The following is a 19,265-nucleotide window of genomic DNA, read 5'->3' on the forward strand; positions in this document are numbered from 1 at the left end:
TCAGCGGCAACCGGGCACCCCTTTTGATCCGGTGCAATCGGTTCCATTCGAATAGCGGCTTCCCCCGGGCGGGTTGCTTGCGATTGCAAAAAAAAGGGTCTCTAATTTGATGGTCGTCGAATTTCCGCCCAAAAACGTGTTCGAACCGACAGCGACAGCGGGAGAATCCTCTGCGTCATCTTGAAGCAGAAGCCGACACACGAGCAAAAACATAATAACACACAAACACATGACGGGCTGAAGCGGCCAAGAATGAACACGCGCTTTCGCTGGCCAGAAAAGGAACGGAACGAAACACCAGCGTGTTTCAGCGTACTGAACTTACACGAAAATCCACGAAACCCCGTTCGCCAAACTGAGCTGGAGAAAGAAGGAGAATGTAAATATTTGTGAATTGATTCGATGCTTTGGCCATTCGGTCCGCTAACGGGTGGGACGCAGTGGAAGGATGCAACGCAGGGGACGAAAAAAATCGACATCCGGGCTATACCTCGCCCCTCCCACCAACCACCCACTCTGCCACTTGAGAAGGTGTGCAGGAAGATGAAAAGTAGCTGGCCAAAGAAAGAAAGCACCGAAGAAATCGTTTCGATAGACCTGCCTGGATGGGTTGAAGCTGCTGGGCTGAGGCCCCTGCGATGCTGAGCCCGTGTGCGTCCCCGTGTGTGCGTGCGCAAGCGCCACCACCTTCGCACCCGCGAAACAAGAGAAGAGCATACAGGCGAAGCCACCCGGAGGAGACGATCCACGATCGCGGCTGCGATCAGGAGAAAGAGAGCGAGAAGGCAAGTGGCCGCGTGAGCGAGTGGGAAAGTGCAGGAGAAAGCGCAACTACGCAAGAGAGAGGGTATCGGGCGCACCAGCCTCTTATAAACACCTCGGTAGCGTGTGGAAAATTGTCAATCCGTGTTTAGTTCCGTACCGGTGAGGAGCAACCCAAACCAAGCAAAGCGCAAGTGTGTTTTGTGTGTCTTAAGCTCGTCAGTAGTTTCTGTTGTCTCTGATTGCTCCACTGTTTGCCCAGTGCACCGTACATCCACACGTGTGTCGCCATGAAGCTGTTAATCTGTGTGCTGAGTGTGTGCGCCCTGGCTGCGGCCCAGGACTTCAAGGAGTGTTTGGATAAGGATTCGATCTCCTGCCTGCAGCTCACGGTACGCAACAAGTGTTACGATATGTGATGGGAAGTTGGGGACCCAGTGAATTTAAAAGAACAGTTGCTAGGACTTAGTGCAGGAACTACGTGCTGTATACAATGCGTGGAAGTTTGTGATATTTAAGTTAGTGACCACTTGGAGACAATGAAAATGTGTTACTAATATAAGTAATAAAAGATTTCTACGGTCCGAGGCGATAACCGGTATTCGCACGTCAGAACCAGGGTTCAAATCCCATCCTCCGTAGTGAGAACTGACTAGACGTGATATCAGCAAGTCTAATAAACCATTTGATGGCCGGCATGACCTAGAAAGTCGTTAACCCGAACAAGAAAAAGAAGATTACAAGTTAATCCATTAATCCAAGTTACAAGTTAATCCAGATCCATTACGAGTCTTCATTACGAGTCATTACGAACAACTTTTGGATATATGTAAACCAAAAATATACTAAAGTCGATATCAAGTGCAGTTGCCCATAGTGTAGTTAAGCAGTTTTAAAATTGAAAGTGAAGGATCATAGCCAAAGAACAAAAACTTCATCACATGAAATGATTAAGACCAATAACTACCCGAATCACTCATTATTCCTGTTATTCCAACGAAAAGTTTAGTTCCCTAAGGATCTCTGCTTAATAAAGCTGTAGTTACGCTCAGCTGAAAATAGTTCCCATTCGATAAAATCACCTTACACCTTACTGTCAGTTGCCACTGAAGCTACAGCGTTACTGACGATCCGCTTTTCTTTTTCAGTTCTACCGCAAGGCACGTGACTTCTTCGACCAGCCGCAGATCAGCCTGGCCGGTGGTCTCTCGTTCGTCAAGACGGCTGGACGCGATTCTCGCTCGTACAACGCCGACAGTGCCCAGATCGAATCTGCCAACAGTGTGGAAACCCGCGAAGATGCGCTAGAAAACTACGTGTTCGAACGCTCGGTCAGCTTCCTGCGCGAGCGCTCGCTGAACCTCGATATGGCCGGCGCTGCCCGCAGCCTGTCCACCGTCATCCCGGAGGAAGTGAAGGGACAGATGCGCGCAATGGTTGCGGAGGCTCGCGGCAAGAAGAAGATCCTGAAGGCGCTCCTGCCCATCCTTGGACTGGTGAAGCTGAAGATCGTCGGTCTGGCCCTCTTGGCCCTGCTCGGCATTGCGCTGATCGCCAAGAAGGCGCTGATCGTGTCCGTGATCGCGCTCGTCCTGTCCAAGTTCCTGTTCCTGAAGAAGCTGCTGTCGAAGAAGGAGGAGCACACCTCGTACCACGGTTCGTCCGGTGGCTGGGAGTCGAGCGGATACGGTGACTATGGTTCCCACAGCCAGCCCGCTCACTCGATCGCCTACGCCGGCCACAAGCCGGTGCGAAAGTAAGCGAATCGTGTGTGTGTGATAGCGCTCGCGCGTCCAAGAACAGACACCGATCCCTTTAATTTATTAATGCTAGCGGCCGCAAGCCGTACTGGGTGACCTGCCCTTAACCGAGTGTGGTGTCGCCCGAAGATCGAGATTAATTTATTAACTTAGCCGATAGTTGAGGAATTGATTTGTTCATTTGTTTTGTTGTGACCATGTTTTGCTCTACCAAACAGGACCGACACTGTCCCGCACTAGACACATACATACACATGAGTGCACAGGCACACAAAAACATACCAACACACACACACACACTCATGTATGCACACACCATTTCCTCCTTCGAACCGACCAGAAAGAGGCCCTCGATCCCGATCTTGTGCGATCGATTCTCGAAACCAAACACGCCACTATCACTGATCACTGATAGCTGCTATTTACTATTACTATTACTGCTACTATTACTACTATACTTTCGCCACTTTCGCTATGGCGTACCTTTAAAAAAAATCGTTTAACTTTAAATCCCGTCCCGCCCCCCTGGAGCACTATTCTTCAATCTAGTCTACTATAATCCTTACGACCCTCGTTCAACCTACGCGACCAAGGCCGATTGAGGTAATTCGATCAGGCGTCCCAATCGATTTATAGTGTTTATTAGTGGGCTTCACCCGGTGCGGGGTTGATCGATTTTCTTTACTACAAGAAAACGCGCCCCGCCCGAGCCCGACCTGGTCATGACCGGTCTTCAGTTCTCTCACCAAGCGCCGACACAGCGCCTCCCCGTTCCTCACTAGACATTACTATCAATACTCCCAACGGAGCTTTTTAGCGGCTGCTAATGCTGAAGCTACGATCATCTCCGTCGCTATGTATTTTTTTTTTCTATTAAACCCAATTCTACCGCATTCTGGGTTCTAGTCTATTCTACCAGCTAGCTTTTCATCTGAACAGACGTGCAGCGATGATAAGGGTGAGAAGAGGAAAATGAGCAAGATCACGATCGCGGAAGAAGCTTCAATCCGTTCGATCGGAGTTCCGTTTGCCAGGCGGACAATTTGTATCCGACTCATGGGCATTAGCAGATCGCACCGTTAGCCTCAACTCAAGGCTAGGGGTGGCTTCCTGTGCATAATTTTCTGTATCCGAGGCGTATCGTGTACGGTGGTTTGCAATTCACTAGCCAACCACTTCGGACCGAACGTCCTCACCTCAGGGGATGTATGTGCGGGAAGCAGGCTAAGTTCGCTAACTGTTAACACCCCATGGCAATTATGTTCGGAACCACCGTACGTGCGGAGTGAATTTCTTCTACACCGTGATCGCGCTCACAACATTCCTCTGCCTACCCAAATCGTCACTCGATGGGAGATGTTTCTCTCAGCAACCAAAACAGCAATCCCCCAAAACAAGAGCAACCAAACAGGAACGGAAACGGAATCTCTTCCGGGAGAACCCGGGACTTGATCTTGTACGCAAACGCACAGGCAGCAAACCTTCCCTCCCCAATACATAAACCATTGTAAATAAGAGCAAGTGAGAAATGCAAGAGGCAATAAGAGCAGAAATCAAAAGAAATAAAGAAATGTGAAAATCAAACTACGAAAAGATACACCAACAACCGTCTGCGTCATTGGCCGGGCTTCCTTTCGTGTCATTTCGCCTGAGTTACTCTCTTTGGTCGGAAAGAAATGTCACAGCTGGATCGAGCTCACCCAGTTCCTTTCACCTCGATCACTCACGGAAGCCTTTCGAGTGCAGCGTGCTCAGTAACCGGAAACGCGACACTGCACGCAATATCGTCGCAACGATACATCCGAAAGTCACGTTCCCAGCGGCCGATCGAAAGCGAAACGTTCTGACCTCGTTTTCTTTTTGGTTTGGTGTGGGTGGGAATCTACGCCACCCTTCCGTGCGCATTGGTGACATGCGTTGGTTCCGTTATTGGGTGACACATTCAAATGGGACACACAAAGTGACGGATCTTGTTGTTGTTTTCGCGTGTGCGTGCTTCCGTGCCCGACGACAACACGTTTATTGCACACGATCGTTTCGATAACGTCACGGACTGCTTATGCTACACTCCCGCGCGGCTGGCCTAATAGCCACGGAATGTGCGTTCGGGATATTGTTTCTTGATTTCTCTCGAACCCTCCCGCATCCAGTCTTCCTTCCCTCCGCCCGTGTATCCGTGTGTGGAATATTATCGGAACGGAGGCAGCACAACGAAAAACCGGTCCAACAGCGAACAACCAAATCCATATAAATTTATTCCTCTCGTCATCCAATAAAACCATCCACTTGCCGTGGCCGAGATGCCGTTCGTTTGGGAAGTGTGTTAATTGCGTGGGGCAGAGGATTCGGCTTTGTTTTGGCAATTATTGCCACTATCTAGCCGCTCACATGATTATCTCGATTGCGGGACCCGAGATTTATTCTTTAGGCTCCGGCAATGCTACCCAGCTCTGATTATGAGCCAATTATTTCCGAACCAACCACTTTCGGGATGAGCTTTTTCGTTCGGGACCAACAGATCTGCAGCATGCCTATGCGTGCCGCTAGCAGTGCATTCGGGATAGCTTTTATTAATTTATGCCAGGCACTCCCACCAACCGGGGCGTTTGTCCTGTTAGATTTTCGATAAGGATGGGCTGAACTAATTTATGACCTCATTTCGACTCATTTGTGCACCGGAAACAATTCGTTTTTATTGGCCCTAAATAATCTCACCTCTTAGAATGCGGTATTTAAATGATGTTTAATTATGAGTTGGTGAAGTGGAAGCGTCCGCTATTCCTGCACATGGACCATGCGAAAGAACCTTTGACCACCCGTGATGAAATCAGGTTATGTGTTGCGATTACGCTATGCTTTCACCGGGGGTGCCAAACCAAAATGTGTGTGTGTGTGTTTCGAGCATTTAACTGCAAAACTTTCACTTTTACCAGGCTGGCATCTGAGTTCCGGGGCGACGATAATTCCGGATTTCGGTTTTTTTAGCTGCAGTGCACGTAAAGGACACGTAGTGATCGGATTGAGATCGTATGTAGTTGTTTGTTATGCGCTGGAGCGTAACTATGAAATAATTTACAACACTTTGAGAAGAAATATGTAGAAATAAACTTAAACTGGTTTACGAATAAAAACAATGTCAAAAATGGGTTAATTATTTTCTTTAAAAAATTCGTTCGGTAGCATGAGTCCTGCATAAAGAAACTAAAATACTTAATCCTTTGCTTCGTTCAAATATTCTGACCATATTCTTGAAGGTTTGATAAAATATTTTTAGTTTATTTGAGCATAATAAAGCATTCAGTTGCATACATTAGTTTTCTTTTTTTTACCATTTCATTACATTCCATTTCACAATAGCGGTTACAAATACGCAACATAACAAGAACAGCAAGAACCATCAACCATTCGAAAGTTCATTTCATCGAGGGAGCCGCTGTACAGAAAGCTCACAGATGGAACGATCATTCATGACCGAAAGCTAGACCATTGTGAAAAAGAAAAGCCCCAACTCGACAATAACTCGATGGAAATGAAACGCTTCACATGCGATTCCATGCATGTGTAGTATATTTATCACAATGTATGCTTTAAATACTCAAAATTGATTTCAACGATCTACGATTTGAGCTTTTTAACTCCTTAAATTACTGTTCACTGCTTACTTTCAATTGGAATTGTAATGATAAACATGAGGTCAAATCAATTGACTACAGAAATTAAGATTTAAAGGCCAAAATGAATGTGATCGAGCATGTTACAGCTTCAACACAATTATCTTTTAACTTTTATTTACAATTGAATATGACGGTCCAGTGCCGTATTGTCAACCTTTTAACTTTTAAACATATTTAAAAACACTCAAGTTCTATCTTTGGTTGCAAAATCAGAAAGAAAAAAAACAAGAGCGAACTTTGTCAAGAACGTGACCGCAATCAATACGAGGAATAAATTTGATTTGAAAAAATGATAAAATACGTTTTAGGTTTGGTTTGGTACTACTTTTTCATCATCGAATTTTCTGGTAGCGCTTATGGTAGTTAAGCGTTTCAAGCATGTTTGTTACTTGGGTAACACGATCAACATGCGCAATCGATTAAAGATTTGAATTTGCTGACCGTTAATTCAAATTGATCGTTGGTAGCGGAAACACGATGAGTTTTTTTGCCGTTCTGAACAATAATTCTTTCTTATTTAATATTAATTATGCCGTTATAATGCCGTATTGTCATCAACAATTATTTTTTTCTGTTAATTTTATTTTGAAGCATCAAGGGAAACTTTGCATCCATCTCATATATGATATAAAAATAATATAAAATAATTTTTAAACCTGGGCCAAAACACAACCAGAATGAAACATGTTCATCTCTAATCTCATGAATATTTCAATCAACGCCGGTAGCAGCAAGTTTTTTACTACTTTGCAAAAACTCAGCCATCGACGCAAGCAGATTGGATTCAATTAAAAAGATTTTATTACAGCAAAAATGTTTCATCCTTTTGATCAGCACTTTTTACCCATACAGCAGGACTAAACGAAAAAAAAAAGTTCTTTCTTGCAAAGTTTTTTTCCATGCCGTTTCATTAATAATCTTACGTGAATCTTGCGTCCACCGGTCCCTTCAAACTCAATGTGAACTCCCCAATAAAAGAAGCTCAATCAGCTTTGCATATTTCCAATAAACTTCAGTATAATATTGAGCTCCTCACCGACCAATTGAAAGGAGGCCACCACTTCGCTTCTCTTCATCGTAGAACTTTGCCTTGCATCATTGATAGGATGGCAGAAGCTGCAAAAACTTAAACAACACTCGGCAATCAACCTCATATCCTGCCCTCCAATCGTGACCCGGGATCGGTCACCGGTAAATAAGGGCAAAACGGACTAAGCAAAGTTCGATAGATATCGGACGTATGCAAATCTTGACAAGCAGACACACAGAGGCAGAGCAAAAATAAAAAAAAAACCTGGGAAGATAGTCTGGTGAAAGCTTACGTCATTTTGATGTTCGCCATTGATATCGAAGAGATACGATACGGCACACGCTGGGAAAAATACACGTTCTTCCCTTCCGAGCTACCGTTCAGCCGAAGGTAGGAACGGAATGACAAAGAATAAAATGAAAAGCGATGATAATTTCTTAATTTCTCGCCTCATTTCCTCACGGATGGAAACATTCCTTGGGGGGAAAAAGAGCGCTCATCGTTCATAACTGTCATCCATTGCTGACCGTTGCTCTGATAAGCGCTGAACTTTGCTGATCGATTGCCAATGCCAATGCACAATGCCAAAACGGGATTAAAAACTTGCACTTTTTGAAACAAAATGTTCAAACCATCGATCAGTAACCTTCAACCAGACTACACTATTCATGGTTTCTGGGCCAATGGCATCAGCAAAAGGGGATTGACGTTCACCGTTCGAAAGTGGGGGCACACACAAAAATCAAGTGCACGGAACGCATTCAGACGAATGGGGCGCACACTTTTGTTTGCCGAGGTCCCCCTCCCGGACTTGCATATGTGTGCTGCACGTGAGGTTCGCTGCAAGAGGTTGTAAAAAATAAAACGCTCCCCAGCCAAAGGCATTCCAATCCGCACACCACACCATTGCCGTGTGCCCTTCCATTCGTTCGCGGTGCCAACAGGCGAGTGCATACTGCGAAATGAAACCATTTCACAGCCCGCGCCAGAGTGAGTCTCGTGCACCGGGAGCACTGCACCGGATGCAATGCACTTTTGTTCCTCTGCACGTAGGACGCTTCTCGCTCTCGCCTTCCTGCAGCGATGCATTTCACCAGCCCGGCCATGTTGGCTTCAAGCAGCGAATGCAATTACCAGCCGAGTGCAATTCGCTGTAAAGCAATGACACCCGGATGGTATGTGCACTGTTTTGTCGACTTTGCCTTTCCAGAATGATGGGCACCTAGCATATGGTGCGCTCATTTTCGGAACTTGGAAAACTGGAAGTACTTTCGGTCGAAAGGAACAGGAAACCATATTAAGCTACTTAATCGCGTAGAAGTAGTATCTAGCATATCGATTGGAGACTAAAACGACGAACAGCAATGAAAATTTTGGCCGCACAAGAAAGCCAGCAGTGCGTTATTTCGTTCGAAACTTAAGCAGGGTAGCGAAAAAATGGACCGCAACAGTTGCCGATAAATACTATCGATTTTATAAATTAGTATAAATTCTAGCACGATAGTAGGAACTCCAACTAACACCAATTTAGTTCACAATGTTTGACTTCATGCGTCACTCTTTGCAACGCACCTGCACAATTTGCATACTCATCAAACTTTGCTCACACACGCACACTTTCAATCAAGCAATCAGAAAGAAAGCGTCCGGTAATGGATAGCGGATCGTACTCCTGATGTGCGAGTAATTGAATTTCCAGCAATTATGCACACTTTTCTTACTTTTGCTACTCGTTTGTACGGTTTTTTTTTTTCCTTTACAACTTTATAGCATGCTTTGGATGCTTTGAACTTAAGAGAAGCTTCAGCTGTGCCAGCTTCGGACCAGCTTTAATGATGCTGTTGACCTATTGCAATAAATGAACGAAATGACAAAAGTGGTGCACTTTGCTTAATTGCAATATTGACCGCATTTCCGACACATTGAATTTACATTTTCTCCGAAGATCGATGATGACTGTGATGACCGATGATCAATAGGATGCAATCAATATTGGTTTCAGATTAATTTTCAAGAGCATGTTTTATTTGCAAAGATAAAAGGTCAAACCGATGCAGTGACACAGAAACATTTTTTTACATTTTATTTAGATTCTTATCTTAGACGTAACACCATCCTACACACCACATGTAAACTAATTTCTGCACAGCCATTAACACACTCTCGACTACACACTCACTGGGACCGAAACAATTCGGTGTCTTAATTATGTTTTGATTTCATCTTTTCGCCCGTTCTAGTCCCAATCAACATCTTCATCATCATTATCATTAGCATCATCTTCATTGGGCTGTGTTTGTTGTAGGGTGGTGGAGATCATCTGTACCGTCCTGGTTTTATTTCATCGTTTACGTATGTATGACCCATTTCAAATCCCGAAGCCTTTGGTTTCAACTCGGAAAACTTGGGATGGGATGCCTACTTCCGGTGAAAGTTTCAGGTCATCAGAATCGGACCGCAGACGCGTTCGTCACTGGTTTCTTCCGAAAACCGAATCCAGCTGCCTTACAATATCTGCTACAAGGCGAAAGACATGAAAATACAAATTACAGGAATCCACGACATTTCGCTTTGGATGCGTGTGCCGATCTCACCAATCCGGAACACACGTTTGGTTCAATTCCTACAGTCGCTGACCACAGGAAAGTGAAACTAGTACCGATTAGAAACGCATCAGCGTTTTAATTACCCTTTTCTCGCATGCACAAACCGGGGCTTGAAATGAAGAAGCGTTTCAGCGCATTTCCTTCGCAGGTCCTATACCAAAACTAATAAGGATTATAATATTTGTAACATTATGTAATACAGTTCCTCTACTTAAATTTAAAAAAAAAATTTTAGACAAGCCTCATCCTTCGTAAGCGTCGCTGGAGCAGCATCTATTTAATAAGCTATTCGTGCTAGTTTAATCGGATGTAAAACTTACCAACCGATCCATTCCTCTCCCGTTGGATTTCTTCCTCTCCCGTTCCTTGTCGGCAAACGACCACAAGACCGAAGACCGAACATTAATCATCACGATTCGCTCCACCGATCATAGCCGCCGTCCGTCATGCATGCAAGAGACGGATCTAAGCCCGAGCGCACCGATGCCCTCGGGAACTGACCCCAAGCTGGGCGGTACAGCTGACCCAAACTGCTTCCGAAACCAACGCAACGCGACGGCGATTGGACGAGTGCGGGAGGGCGTAATGGTGGGCAAAGATTTTCTCATCACAACTGGAAACGACTATCCCGAAAGCCTCCCGGGGTCAGTCAGCCAGGGGGAAGCGGTCCACAATTAACCGAGAGCGAAAGTGACTGGAAACGAGGGTAACTATAAGTGTGTAGTTTTTGTGTGAGTGAGTGTTATTTTTATTTTCTTCCTCCTGTTTTTCTTTTTTGCCTGCCCTAATGTATATAAACTTCTTTACCGTCGGCTTATGCTGCTTTTATGCTCTGGCTGCGCCGGGAATGCTGTCAGGCTCGATATAGAAATAGAAAGGAACACACACGCCCCCTCCCTACCCTCCCCTTCCCTTCGCACGGAAAGGTGGAGTGGGATGCTGGGAGGATTTTTTATCGTTTTCAATTTTACTTTTATTTCGTTGCGGACAGTGTCCAGGGCGACCGCTGGGCTGTTTTACTTTCAATTTCCATCATCGTGCGGCAAAGCGCCTGAAACCGGGCAGGCAAGATAAATCTTAGGAAAAGTACGAATTTGATTGTGACCAGTAATGGTTTTTCCTGTTCGGCCGTGTTGTGTTGGGGAATATGTTACTCCGGGTGTGCTTTTTTTTTTCATCCACTGCTTCCCTTCCTTCCTTCTTTGCTTGCTAGCTTTTGTTGAAAAGTGAATGTACACAACAAACGATTAGAATGCGCCAAAGGGAAGCCAGCCAACACTTTCTTTTGCTCAATCTATTTATGGCTTGCTACAACATTTCCGCTTCCTTTCGCTTGTGAGCCGTGGACGATCAAGATGTCTTGATTTTTTTTTTTCCTTTTTAATACAATAATTAGAAACTGTTTGATCGATCTCAACTCACAAGTACAAATTTAACTCTTTAAGGCAACGAAACGTAACAAGAATATAATAATAAGGATATTTTGGACTGAAGAATCTATAATCAAATGTTCAATCAACATATTTTTAACTCTTTTCCTTTGTTGTATAAAAAAATGATCAAAAAAAAATTAAATTGTTGTGGATATCTCTCTGATTTTGTGACAGATTACACGTACATAATTCACTTCCATTCAATTTTTCCAATGTTAAAATCATACTGTTCGATAAAAACGCAAAGGAGCTTACAGAAGTATTGTACTTTGACCAACACATTAGTCAAATAAATTAAAAGAATAGATGATATTACACTTGAAAAAGTTGTAAAAGCTGAAAAAATTGGCCAAAGAAGAACACCAAAACCTGATTAAACGAACTTTCCTCAACCTTATTTTGGCCAATGGGAAATTCTTGAAAACCTTTTTTTTTAATTATCAGATCTGAACCTGCTTAACGATGAAATGCCGATGCCGAATTCCGAATGCCGATATCATAATATTGTGATCTAAGCTCGCTGGAACAGTTCTGGGGGAGAACAAACTGGAACTTGAAAGAAATTGTTTGTTACAATTATAAATTACATTTACAAAAATTGGTATCAAAATCGAAACCAATTATTCCAATGTTGATGCTAATTAGAAAATCCGTTCACTAGTTCTGAAGAACAGCAGATAGTATACTAGATCTGGTTTAAAATCTTCCGGGGGAATAACAATACAGTTCCGCTTCTACCAGATGTCTGAATTAATAGCAAAGATTCCTAGAATCTACCAGTCAAAATAAAAAATACAGGATTCCCTGCATGGCTCCTTTTATTTACTTTATCTTATGCAAACTGTTTCAAGTGTCACAAATCATTAACTCACTGTGTCACACTCTATTTGATCAATACACGCCCTTTCCATGCTCCTTCATTTTCCCTACACAGTTCACAACCCATAACGATAACTCAAGCTTCATAAATCATGAAAATAGCCACCACCATAAAGACATTTGTCTCACGCACAACCCCACACACACACACACTTGCACCGCTCCTTTCTCTCCATCCATCATCGATCGCACCAATGCACTCGACGAAGGTTTGGGAAAACGTTTGGTTCTTTTGCTTCTGATCGAACAGAGCACGCGAACTCGCTCACAGACGCACCGAAGCACCAGCATTCCCTGTAACATAAAAGCAAAATGAGTGTGGGGGGGGGGGGGGATCAGTGACGTTCCACCAAACCGCACCGTTATCGGGCAACACATACAATGTACAACGCCACCGACACTCACCAACACACGCAACAGTACGCAGCGCAATTTTCCACCGCTTCGGCAAACCAATCAATCTGTTCACCATCTTCACCAGCCCGGCCCCAAACTTGAACTTGAAAGCGCAAGTAAACATGCACGTACCGCGTGATACTTGAAACGGTGTTGTCTCCCTCAAAGGGCCAACCCGACCGGCAGAACAGCTTTATCTCGCGTGCAGCATCGCATCATTGCGCATCGCTTGCATCGAAACCTCATCGCGGCGTGGGAAATCACAAATCAGGGATCCCCAGACTCAGTGCAGAAGCAGTGTGCAAGGGGAGAAGTGTTTGATCGAAAAGGGTAAAGAGGGGGAGGTGACAAGAGGGACAGGAGGCGGGCGGCGTCGGAAAGGAAATGAAAACGCGGCGCTTACATCACGAACCTTCGGTCGTACGGTGCGAGAGGTTTCGGAAAAAAAGGGCCCGTACGTAATAGACTCCCCTCACTTACCTGCGGCAGCCCTTTTAAAAGCGCGTGAGTACCTGTTTTTCTTTCTCTCCACATGCTCCACACTTCGAACCAAAGATTGAAGGTAAAAGAAAGGGCCAATGTGTGTGCTTTTCGTCCCCCTCAGTACACTGAGCGCTTTTATCGCAACTTGCGTCCTGGCCGTATATTGCCAATGCGACGCCAACAAAAACGGTTCTTCCATCTGGTGCCGATGGAGCAAAAAAAAAAGCCTCCAGGGAGCCAATCATAACGACCGGGAACCGGAATCCGTCGACAGGTTTTGTGCGGCGATAAAGAGCCGCTCTTATCGGTGGCACTACTTTCGGTGTACCGGAAGCGTTTGTTTATCGTTCCTTCTTCATTCGTTAGTTGCGGTCGGACCTACCTGGCCACCAGCAAGAAGGAGTTCTTGCTCACCGCGTGTGTACTAAAAAAAACACTTCAGCTTAAGGATAAGGGTAAAAGGCTTTGCCTCGGATGAGGATAGCTTGGTAGAATGAAGTAATCTGCTTGATTTACGGAGTGCAACCACCCCTTCTGGTGGTGTTCTTTATTTACCAAAAGGTAGGAACCGCTTACTCCCTCAGGTGATTGGCGCAGCAGTTTATAGGTCAGCAAGATTTTGGTTGTGGGGCCGAACACGTCACTTTACTTTGCTTGTTGTGTTACATAATATTCTTATCTTTGCTAGTAGTTTAAACTGCTTGGATGACCTTTCGAATAAGAATTTAAATTTAATATTTTCTCCTTACTAACAAACAACATTGCACCTGTTATGCTTCAACCTAAACAAGATCAGATTTTTTTTAAACTTTAAATCAAACCAAAATATTCAAATCCGTATAACATCCAGCAAATCCTGCCAGATAAACATCTGCACAACCTCTAGTTGAACGATTTCCTCATCATTTTTCACACACATACCGGATATTACTTGGGAAACAACCGGCTGCTCGTTTGGCGGAAAGTTCGCAATGCAAACGGAACACCACCATCGTTGGTGCTTGTTCGCTTCATTTCTTTTTTCTTGGCCGCGAAAATTGGAGTAACAGATTTGCCGACGAATTGTTCACAGCCAGCTCGTTCGTACGTACGTACGCTTGTTCGGCCATACATGTTCGTACGCTCATACCTATCCACCCACCGCTTCCCTTTCAGTTCATCCGACCGCCCCAAACAACACCATGTCGGAGAGATACCGAGGGGTTGAGGTGGCAAAAAGCGAAAGTTCGCCGCGGTTTGGGCCCCGTGCAGCAAAGATCCGCTTTCGGAGGGATAACGGCAAAATGAAACAGCAACAACAACAATCACAGCTGAAGCTTCCGTGGCGCATTTGTAATCAGCACGTGGTCTGCAGCTCGCGAGCATCGGTAAAGGGTTGTTGAACCCTTTTGCGCGTCCGGCTCGGGGTCGGTAGAAAGATCAAGATTGCCCGATGACGGCGGGCGCGCGCACGCTTGCCACGTTGATCCGGTTTCTGCAGATCGAATCTGTTGCTGATTACGGCGCATTACGACGAGCGACGCGTCCGTTGTTTGTGGTCGTTGTGCCCGTTTGCGTCGACCGCTTCCTTGACGTCAGTGAAGGTATTTGTTTGGTGCGCGGTTTACCTTCCCCCGTCTGGCGCTTTGGTTTCCTTCCCTTTCAGACTGGCGATGATTGAGATACTTGGCCTGGCGAACCGAAATGCACCGGTAATGCAGTAATGCAGCGGTAGAGCTCTATAGTCGGGAGACGGTGAAAATTGTTAGCACTGCCGGATGCCGGTTGATGGTGAAAGTGAAGGATGGTATCACATCCCAGAATGTGGAAGGTGTTTGGTTCCGGACGCCATAAAACATAAAAAGTGCTAAATTCATTTTTGCAAGCGTTTCGTGGAAACGTCTTATGGAAAAAGACAATAAGTTTAAAGTATTATAATTTTTTGATAATATAAATTGTGCTCAAGATTCTTTGACTCATCAACAACTCCATTAGCAGTGCAGCAGAGTAAAGGATAAAACGTAAAACCAGAATCAATCAGGAATGAAAAAGATCAAATCATCATTAATCGACTGAATGTAGTCTCCAAGTTTGCGGAAATTCACTGAATCACACTTTATCAGATAATTAAATATTTCTCATTGATTTTCTTCTGCCAGTGCTGTAAAATATTTATAAAATGATAGAACACTTGAGATCGCTCAGCCTGAGAAATTCGTCGTCGCCGTAAATCGTGTTCCTTTGCATTTTTTTGCCGCATCTTCTTGCAAAAACAACCCGTGAGTTCATTCATAGTTCAATCCTTCAACTGCGCAAGCATCTCCCGATTTACCAAATTATGTTTGACTTCTATCGCAAATCTTTTCTCAAACTTTTCCCGTTCCTGACCTTGGTAATCCAGCCGACTGTAGTGGAACAAATCCTTAAATCGTAACTCACCCGAGGCATCCACCCGCAACTTATCCGTTCAAAGTTCGAAGTTCCAATTCAAAACGAGGCTAAACCGTACTGGAAAATCTGAAGAGAAAAACAAAAACGTAAGAAACCGATACGAAATCAACACACAAACACAGAGACGCCCGCAGAAAATGAGGCACATTCAATCCAGTCCAGAAGTCAATAACCGAGCTTTTGCGAAACTCTCTGCCGGCTTAGTCTCCGGTTGCTGGATAGGCAGTGGCCTTCCCGCTCTGGCCACTGGCCATCGGGCCGGCGATAACTGTTTGCCTCGTGAGCTGTATTTATCGAGCTTGCCGTGTGAGTGTGAGTGGACTCGGTGAGGGGACCGTTGCGGACCAATAGATTCACCGGTATAACTGACCCTGAGCGAGTGGCCTGCCCATTCGACCGGTTCGGTGGGACGGGACGTCAGATCCGGAAACCTCTCCCCGCAGAAAGAGACGAGTCTTCGGGGAAGAATTGAGCCGATAGTGAGGAATTTAATTATCGGTCCGTGTGAGACCATGCGCCGGCTGGTTTTCATACTTTTGCCACGCCACCATCACCATTTCCGTTCGCATCTTGTCGGAATCGAGGCTTCCGAGGCAGTTGGGAGTAGTATATGTACGCTGCGATACATTGTCGGCTTGCACGGGATGGAAAATGGTTACTTATGACAACGGTCGGGCTCCCGGAAGGAGCATCGTGCATTAAAACGAACGTCAATGGGTTGGAAATCTTAGGGACGGTTCAGTTCACTAAGCATCTTGTCCCGGAGTTGTTTGTGTGTGTACTTGTAATGGGTATTTTCTTCCTTATAGCGCTACGGTCAATGGAAAGGTCTGCTGTAGATCGTATTAGATTTCCGGACTTTATTTGCTGACCTGCGGTAAAATGGAGTAGTTATTCAAACACCCTAGAAGAAGGTAGTACTTGAAATCGGAATCTTTCCGAAAGCATGCTCACTGACATTTAACTCTTTGTGATTTATAACTCAATTGGTAACATTTTTGCAGAATTATTATTGATCCAATTATTGACATAAACATGTATCACATTCACAAGACAATCAAGCCATTTTCAAATGCCATAAAATTATTAAATTTTAAACACAGTAATCACGTTAAGCATATCAATGTTTCAAATCGAAAATCTACCCCGAATCCGGATTCCTGAAAACGTGCCAAATTAGCATTATGCTCATTTTAAATTAAAACAAACAAAACCCACCACCAATAACCACGGCCAATTAAAGCGCATGAATATCTTTCTATAGGATGAATGGAAAATGAGCGTTAAACGCACCGTTTGTCCATTTCAGTAGGAAAACAATGTTACGCTAATCGATTACGAACCGTTTCGATTATGCCATACAAAACCAACCGTTCCTACGTTTCCTTTCGTCCACTTATTTCCACGCAGCCAAATTCGCCAGAACGGATTTACATTTGTGTAGTCGATGGCGATGACGATTGCGAGAAACGGAAGACCAGCGAGCGCTAATTTGTGTCAATTCGCGCAGACATTTAAATGTGATAACATCGTCACGAACACAGTATTATCCATTTCCGCTCCGAATAAAAACAAAATAAAAACGGTCCTGATCGAATAGTTCGGGCAGTTGTCTGTGGCTAATAAAAGGACGCTAAAAACTTTTTTTTCTCTAGTAAAATCACGCACACACATCCGGGCAGAACTCTGTTTTATGACACTTTTAGAGCGATCGATACAAACTCGAAACAGCGAAACGATCGAACACTCTTTCCTCTGACCTCGATTTTATCGAAATCTCATCGCAAACTCCCGGACACTCAGTTCATGTTCGAAGGAAAGCCAACAAATTTGCAACATTCATACACACTTACAGGCCCACAAACACATAGGTCGATGCAACACACAACCCAATCCCCCAGATATGCTGCTAACCGGATGAGTTATCTTGTAGTCTTCATCCACCCGATTCCCGTAATAAGGCCGATTGGCCCCAAAATCAACAAACGGCCACTTGATCCACACCCGGCCCAATGTGCTTGGCATACATGCACACGAGCCGCTGCTCTCTGGAGCACCGGCCGAGTCTCGGACGACTCGCACTGTTGCTCGTCTGCAAACTGGCTGGCTGGCTGCCGAAAAACCAGTTATCACGTGATGAATTGGAAAACCTGCCCCGTGTGGCCGCTCGTCGCATTTGAGAAAAATAAAAACAAGAACCGGAAAAATCTACGTTCACTACGTGGGGGTTTTTCGTCTGAAACGCTCGTTAGCTCAACGCGAGGGTTTTGGGACGCGAAATTAAAAATATGGCCACATTAATTAACGCTCCGATGACCACTCGCCGATGCCGGGAAGCCGTAAGGAATGCAACCGTTTCCTTTATCGCTTTGCTCGCACACTGAATGGTTCTGAGATTTTTTTGGGAAGCTACAAAACGCGTAAGCCACCGTTGGCCAGTGTGGAAACGGAGTGAAAAGTAGCGGGGATTGGGTTCGGAAAATTTATATAGGGCGCATGAGAAATCGTCCATTCAAGAACTACTAGCCCGTCGAAAGCTAACGGAGAATGTTCTGAGCAGCACCGATTCACGTAATAGCCTTACGGACGATGCTGCCGGTCTGATATTAATTTATTCACGGTCAGCTTTTTCTTCTTGCTGCAGCCGCAGGGTTTTGTTTCCAGCGTGAACGGATCCGGGCGCGAGCTATTTGAATAACAAATCCATCCCAAGAGTCGCGTCCGATCGCGCAGAGCCAGCAATCGCATAGCATGACATAATTTTCCCTTCCATCTTCTTCTTGCATGCGCTTGTGAAAATTCGACTTTCCAAACTTACCGTGAACCGTGTGCCTGCACACTTGTGCGTCTGTACGACGGGGTGCAGTGACCGTTCCGGGTGCGTGGTAAGGTCCCGGTAAATCTTATCTGGGTCAGTGTGGCAAAGTGTTTTCCATTCCGAAAGGAGCACTTATCTAAAGTGGATTCGATTTCATTCGGTATGGTTTGCCCCGTGGCTCGTGATGGGTTTGCTCGCTTCCTTCCGGCAGCAGCTTCTTGCATGCCATTTGATGCCAAAACCCAGTGCAACGGTGCTTGGAAAAAACGGTGGCACACTCGCCGCACAGTCTGATGCTTTGTACCACTTTTCTGCACCGAAGGAATCAACGCTTTTGCTGTTGTTTTGTATTGTTCTGTGCTGAGGCTTCGGCGTCTCGAGAGAGCGATGCTGGCACAAGTTACTGAAACACACACTCGGAAACACTTACGACCCTCTTCAGCATAATTTTCCTCGCCCTCGATGCCGTACCGTCGTTGAATCGGGAATAGTACAGAGGGAAAAGAACAATATACAGAGCGTTTTTGTAAATCAAAACACTCGTTATTGCGCGCTATGCACCCATTGCATTCTTTCTGATGAATATTTGACGTGCTGATTTCGAAGAAACCAGGCTGAATGTTTAACTTGCATACACAATCGCTTGCATAAAAATGGAAAAATGGGAATGCGAGCATAAAAGAGGAAATTTTTCCTTACTCATTTTAACCGACAACAGCAAACGCCCAGTGTTAGTACTTTGCATAAAAACAAACCACTTTAACACATAGCAGTACATTCTGCGAATTTATACTGAATTCAATAAAACCAGATAACACCCATCGTTACAGTTTGTATCACTTTCTGCTACATGAACCTAACAGGAAGTTATTTCATGTAATTTCCAACAAATTTAATTAAAATATCAATGCTATTGATTACTTTGATGTAATTTGTCGAATTCCAAATCAAATTACCATCTGTGTTCGAAACTACGAACTGGTTCACGGTACAG

General features: G+C 44.8%; 7 protein-coding genes across 8 annotated transcripts in view; 2 read left to right on the plus strand and 5 right to left on the minus strand.

Annotated features, from left to right (window-relative positions):
- The window catches only part of LOC126558359 (lachesin-like), a 346,936-nt gene extending 336,858 nt beyond the window's left edge, over positions 1-10,078 (minus strand). The window contains exon 1 of the mRNA XM_050214360.1: positions 10,070-10,078. Within this exon, the coding sequence (XP_050070317.1) occupies positions 10,070-10,078 (9 nt within the window). The remainder of the gene's footprint in view (positions 1-10,069) is intronic.
- Positions 1-19,265, minus strand: part of LOC126558142 (uncharacterized) — a 459,948-nt gene that overhangs the window by 377,075 nt on the left and 63,608 nt on the right. The window lies entirely within an intron of this gene.
- Positions 1-19,265, plus strand: part of LOC126556783 (protein dispatched) — a 383,943-nt gene that overhangs the window by 217,468 nt on the left and 147,210 nt on the right. The gene's annotated exons all lie outside the window — the stretch shown is intronic.
- The window catches only part of LOC126557230 (band 4.1-like protein 5), a 252,065-nt gene that overhangs the window by 99,842 nt on the left and 132,958 nt on the right, over positions 1-19,265 (minus strand). The gene's annotated exons all lie outside the window — the stretch shown is intronic.
- LOC126565588 (transmembrane protease serine 9-like) overlaps positions 1-19,265 on the minus strand; it is a 307,009-nt gene that overhangs the window by 80,208 nt on the left and 207,536 nt on the right. The window lies entirely within an intron of this gene.
- Positions 1-19,265, minus strand: part of LOC126559071 (RNA-binding protein pno1) — a 454,598-nt gene that overhangs the window by 68,376 nt on the left and 366,957 nt on the right. The window lies entirely within an intron of this gene.
- LOC126558966 (uncharacterized) lies at positions 1,053-2,522 on the plus strand. The gene is made up of 2 exons (XM_050215058.1): positions 1,053-1,154; positions 1,911-2,522. Exons 1-2 carry the CDS (start codon positions 1,053-1,055, stop codon positions 2,520-2,522), a joined length of 714 nt encoding a protein of 237 aa, XP_050071015.1.

The sequence above is a fragment of the Anopheles maculipalpis genome, chromosome 2RL, assembly GCF_943734695.1.
Source record: "Anopheles maculipalpis chromosome 2RL, idAnoMacuDA_375_x, whole genome shotgun sequence".
Classification (NCBI taxonomy): domain Eukaryota; kingdom Metazoa; phylum Arthropoda; class Insecta; order Diptera; family Culicidae; genus Anopheles; species Anopheles maculipalpis.